General features: G+C 37.5%; 1 protein-coding gene across 2 annotated transcripts in view; it reads right to left on the bottom strand.

The window, feature by feature from the left end:
- Positions 1-4,148, bottom strand: part of EDNRA (endothelin receptor type A) — a 55,714-nt gene extending 51,566 nt beyond the window's left edge. The window contains exon 1 of one of the 2 annotated variants that reach the window (XM_008065049.1): positions 3,660-4,148. In XM_008065049.1, coding sequence (XP_008063240.1) covers positions 3,660-4,079 — 420 coding nt within the window. In that variant the 5' untranslated portion in view covers positions 4,080-4,148. The remainder of the gene's footprint in view (positions 1-3,659) is intronic. The other variant, XM_008065050.2, reaches the window with a different exon arrangement.
- Between the last annotated feature and the right edge of the window lie 930 nt (positions 4,149-5,078).

Raw genomic sequence — 5,078 nt, 5'->3', positions numbered from 1 at the left:
GAGAGAGAGAGAGAGAGAGAGAGAGAGAGTCAGAGGAGTTTCTGTACATTTTTTGGTTTATTTCTTCTCGATGCCACATATATAGATAAAACTCCAGACTCCAGGCCTAACTCATTTTCAATCTAGGATTTGTAAGTGTCTCAGCAGCAGTGATTCAGTGACTATATTCCGCCTCTCTGAGAATGTTATTTAGGGCACAGAATGTTCCTTAGGGGTAGCAATGGCATTTTGACAAGAGCTTAGCGTGGCCAGAGCGTGGAGGACCTTGACGGCTAAACATGGGGGCTAGTGGGGACAGTTGGGAGCTTCTGGGTGTTTTTGAGGAAGCAGTGACACTCAATAAGTATAAGCAAAGTCCAGGACAAATTGTGGGGAAGAAGCTCTGAAGATACGGGAACCGTTTAAGAAGCTTCTAGAAATTAAGACATTTCAGGTGTAGAGTGACCTCCCTCCCCTTCTATGCCTACACACCATCCAGAACCACCCAGGACCAGCTGTATTGGCTAATGACAGATCGGTGAACTTGAAATGGTTAGAGGAACCCCAAGGTATGGTAGGTGTGAGATCTCAAAGCACCAGCAGCTGTCTGATATCTGCTGCAGTGCTTTTCAGTTGTATTTTATAACACATTGATCTCTGAAACAGTTTCAGCACAATAGCTTTCAAAGTGAGAGAAAGGGAATAAAATGCTAATAGAACACTTTATCATGCTCTTTCCTTTTTCTTGTAACATTACTTAAGTCTAATCAGTAATTCTAGCTTGCCCGAGATACAATCTTTGCATTGTCTGCTTCCACTTATGCTGACTCTGATATGACTCAGTGCAATGTTCTTTGTCTGGAGACACCTTAGAACTGAGCATGAAAGCAATTGAGGGGGTGAGAAATTACTTCATGGGCACAATGTATGGATAGGGTGATGGATGCCCTAAAAGCCCTTACCACCGTGAAATCTATACATATGACAATATTATACTTGTACCCCATACATTTATATAAATAAAAATAAAAAAATGAAAGCAAGTGGTATAATTGTTAAATACAACAATATGTGCAATTTGAAAATTCATCTTTCTTTTGGGGAGCAAAGCAACCATTCATTCTTCTTTCAGCCTAATTCTTCTAATATTGGGGAAGATGAGGAAGGTTCATGCATCCCTTTGCTAGAATGTTCTGTAAGTCTACGAATTATTTTCATAGGTACCTAACTGTAACAGTAGACTATTACTCTATAATGGTAGAGGGAATGGACAGCTGCTATTTTGCCCTGCAACAAAGAGACAGTGGACTTGACATGGATAGAAGAATCAGAGGTCAGGACTATGAGAGACTCCAAAACTCCAGAATCTTATGCAGGATGAAGTTGTAGGGGAACGGCATGGGGCCCTGGACCTCACGTTGCCTGGAAGGATCTTTTGAGCATCTTGGAAAGAAGTCTGAAGAATAGCAATGTGCTATGGTCTCCTGACTACAGAGGGGTCGACAGAAAGACATGGTGATAGCCCCTAAATATTGTGAGGCTTTTTAGTGCTCAATGGTTTTTCCTCTTTTCCTTGAGAAGGAAATTGAAATGACTAAAGAGTGCTTTTTTTTTAGCCCACAAGGTTTACTTTCTAAAATTCATGTTGGTTAAGTGACTCATTACATGAACTTTACAAAAACAGGAATTACACAAATGTACTCCTCTGATGTAAAAATACTACAGTCAAACTGCCCACATTATTTAGAACCACAGTAAGGCATAAAAGTGTTGGATTCCCAGGGGGAAAGAATCGTACGGTCAAATAAGGACGCATTAATTTTTATCCATTGCTAGGTGAATACAAAACAAAGTTTTATTTGTATCTTTGCCAAATTTAGAGACATGATCTGACTTAAAATGTCGTTATGGAATTAAAATAAAGTTTAGTCTGGTGATTGGCAGTATCTCCTAAAAGAGATAAGCAGGTCTCTTTCCCAGCGGTGAGAATATTGAAGCTGCTTTGCAAATGGTCAACTCTAGGTGGTGTGTTTCAGAGTAAACAGCAGCAGGGCGTTATTAATTCAGAGATGGTTAACTGTTCTCTTGAGTCACAGTAGGTTGGTTAACTAGTTCATAAGCAAGAATAATCAAAGTTTAATACTGAAATGGCTGAAGAGTCAAAGTTTAAGCGAGTCGTGTCAACATTTTCAAATCCATCATTAAAGAGAAATTTCAAGTGCTATGTACAAATATGGTTTTGCAAGTAGAAAAGAACGTTTTAAAAGAAAAAAAATTAAGGTTCTGTATCATATGCTAAACATCCTAAATTAACTACACATTTTCAATTTTGCACCATAGTTCATTTCTAAACTCGTGTTTTAAGTTCTAATAGAAAACACATGTGTTTATGATATTCTGTGGAAAGAGATGGTAATTTTTTGTATTATATGTTGCTTAATTTCTTTGATTTTCCAAACAGTGTATTGCTGTAATTTTGAAAGGTTTTTATTTGTAGTGCTCAAAATTTAAATCATTGTTCTTCTCTTTATTATCAGACCACTGATTTTTCTTGTAGGCTAATATAATTTCACCAGTTTGAGTGTATTTATTGGAGACTGAGAGACTTTGTGCTACTTCAATGTGTCATGTCTTCAATTGGCAAAACTTGCCATTAAAAGTAATACTTTAGAATAATATCTCCTAGAATAGTTTGTTTCTATGGATAATTCACAGAAAAAAAAAAGCAGAGGAAAGAGATATCCTTGGGTTTAGAATAAATATATTTCATGAAATCTGGCATAGATCATATAATTTCTTTTGAATTTTAGTACATTTAAATTCTTGCAGCAATTTTCTCCTCACAATCACTAACCCAAATATGGAATATCTAATTTCTTCTGGCTTTCGTCTGTTTTGGTACTAAATTGTCTCTAAGCATGGTGATCACAGGAATGATCAATTAGTTATCTTCCTCTCCTGCTGAGGCATCAACATTATGTTATTTGGCTCTCCATGACCTTGGTTGGAGCATGCACATAGTGGGCACTCAATAAATGTAGACTGAAGAAATGAAGGAGACAACAGTAAACCGAGGTCTATTTTAAGTGGTTTTAGTTAGTAATACTGCTCAACGAGGTCAACACTGGCCTGGTATCACAAGGACCCCATTATCTCTAAGTCACCCAGATAACTTAGAAAAGCCAGGATGCCCTTTGACTTTAATCATCAGACAGCCAAAATAAAATAGGTACTTTTCATTTTAAGCTGGACTGTGGTTATCTGGTCTGAACAGCATTGCATTCAGAAGGTAAAACTGAAATTGAAAATATATTTATTTCAAGTACTTTTGGGTCTCATGCTGGGAAAAATGAATCTCAGAAACATCCAGAGATCTTGCCAAGAGTGCCCATCAGACCAGCCAGCTCGGGACTAGCTTGAGAGTCCAAGTCATGAGACACCACAATTTTGAACTGTCATCCCTGATATACTATTTTGTTAACAATTAAGTCAGAAAATAAATGTAACATATAGCCAAGGATTAAAATTTTAAAATCTTAAAACTCTCGTTTTAAGACAGCAGAAATAGTTCTCAGTAAAAACACAGATAAAATTCCAAGGTCAGAAAAGTCTGCAGCGACTTTTTACCTGGAATCAAGCATGTGTTCAAACCTGCAAACACATTTGTGGTTACTTCCTACCTTAAACACATTGATAGGGAGATCAATGACCACATAGATAAGGTCTCCGAGGGCAAGGCTGGCTATCAGCGCGTTGGGGCCATTCCTCATGCACTTGTTCTGGTAAATGATCCTGAGCAGAGTTGCATTCCCCACCATTCCCACGATGAAAATAGTACAAGATATCACAGTGTTAATGTACTTGAATGCTGCAGTAATTTTAGTCTGCTGTGGGCAATAGTTGTGCATAGAGCCATTGCTGGGTAGGATCAAATTAGTGGGTCGATGAGTAGTAACCAGGAAGCTGAGCTCTGTTCCCCGAAAGGTGGTGAAATTGTCCATATGATGGCTTAGATTTGTGCTGTAACTCTCAGGATTATCACTGATTACACATCCAACCAGTGCCAGCCAAAAGGATGCCCTGAGGCAGAAGGCTTCCATCTTGATGCAGATTTGAGGAAATGTCTCTTACTGTGTTGCGTTTACACCCTCACTTTTTTTCCACCTGGAAAAAAAAAAAAGGAAAATAATTTTCATTACAAAATTCAGCTGCCAAAAAGATCATAGTCAATGATTATTTACTGCTTCAATTAAAATGCAGGATATATTTGGTAATTCGATAAGATATATGTATGTTAAGTTATTCCATGGCACAGCAAGTCCAGAAAAGACCAAAAAGACCAAAGTTCTACTAAGGGCAAGATCTCGCTCCTATACCTCCTCTCAATGTCTCTCTCTCTCCCTCCTTCCCTCCCTCCCTCCCTCTCCTCCTTCCTATCCTGAATCTCTGTCTCTATCTCATCTCATCTCTATCTATAGCTACACTTCTATCTGAATCATAATATGAAGATATGTCCATTTTTCCTTCACCCTAATGATGAGAACCTAAACTATAAAAACCTTCAAGAGTTGAGACACAAAATTTTATTTATTAAGGAAAGCGAAAAGACATTGTATGCTGAGTAAAAGCTGCATACCATTGAGATATAAAATACAATGTCAAATTCTGTAATTAAGCATTCACTCTTCCAAAATGCATGCTATCTTGTACATGGTAAATAACAAACATCAATAAAGACCAGTGCGGGAAGTCATCTAAAGTGTCACAAAATGCTTATTTAAAAGCAGAACTCTGATGAACATCATCCATGCATTTAACAATCTTAGTTTCAATTGAAAAGAAAATCGTTGACAAAAACAAAATATTTATTTTGAGCACTTTGATGATTAATGAGTAAAACTGACATCTTCTAACAGGGAGTTTTTTTGCTTTTCAATTTCTGACAAGTTGTCACAGTGTAGTATTTGCCAATTAATGCAATGACTGTAATGAAGCTTCGTGGGAAAGTCATAGTGTTTGGGACAACTGTCCCCATGCTCTCTTTTAGCTACATTTATTGTACACCAGTCATTCTGTGGAATGCTTTATATGTGTGACCC

Source organism: Carlito syrichta, unplaced genomic scaffold (assembly GCF_000164805.1).
Source record: "Carlito syrichta isolate Samal-C Ts95f unplaced genomic scaffold, Tarsius_syrichta-2.0.1 Scaffold308142, whole genome shotgun sequence".
NCBI classification, from domain to species: domain Eukaryota; kingdom Metazoa; phylum Chordata; class Mammalia; order Primates; family Tarsiidae; genus Carlito; species Carlito syrichta.
Note: the sequence above shows the minus strand (reverse complement) of the source record. Positions and strands in the feature narration are given on the sequence as shown.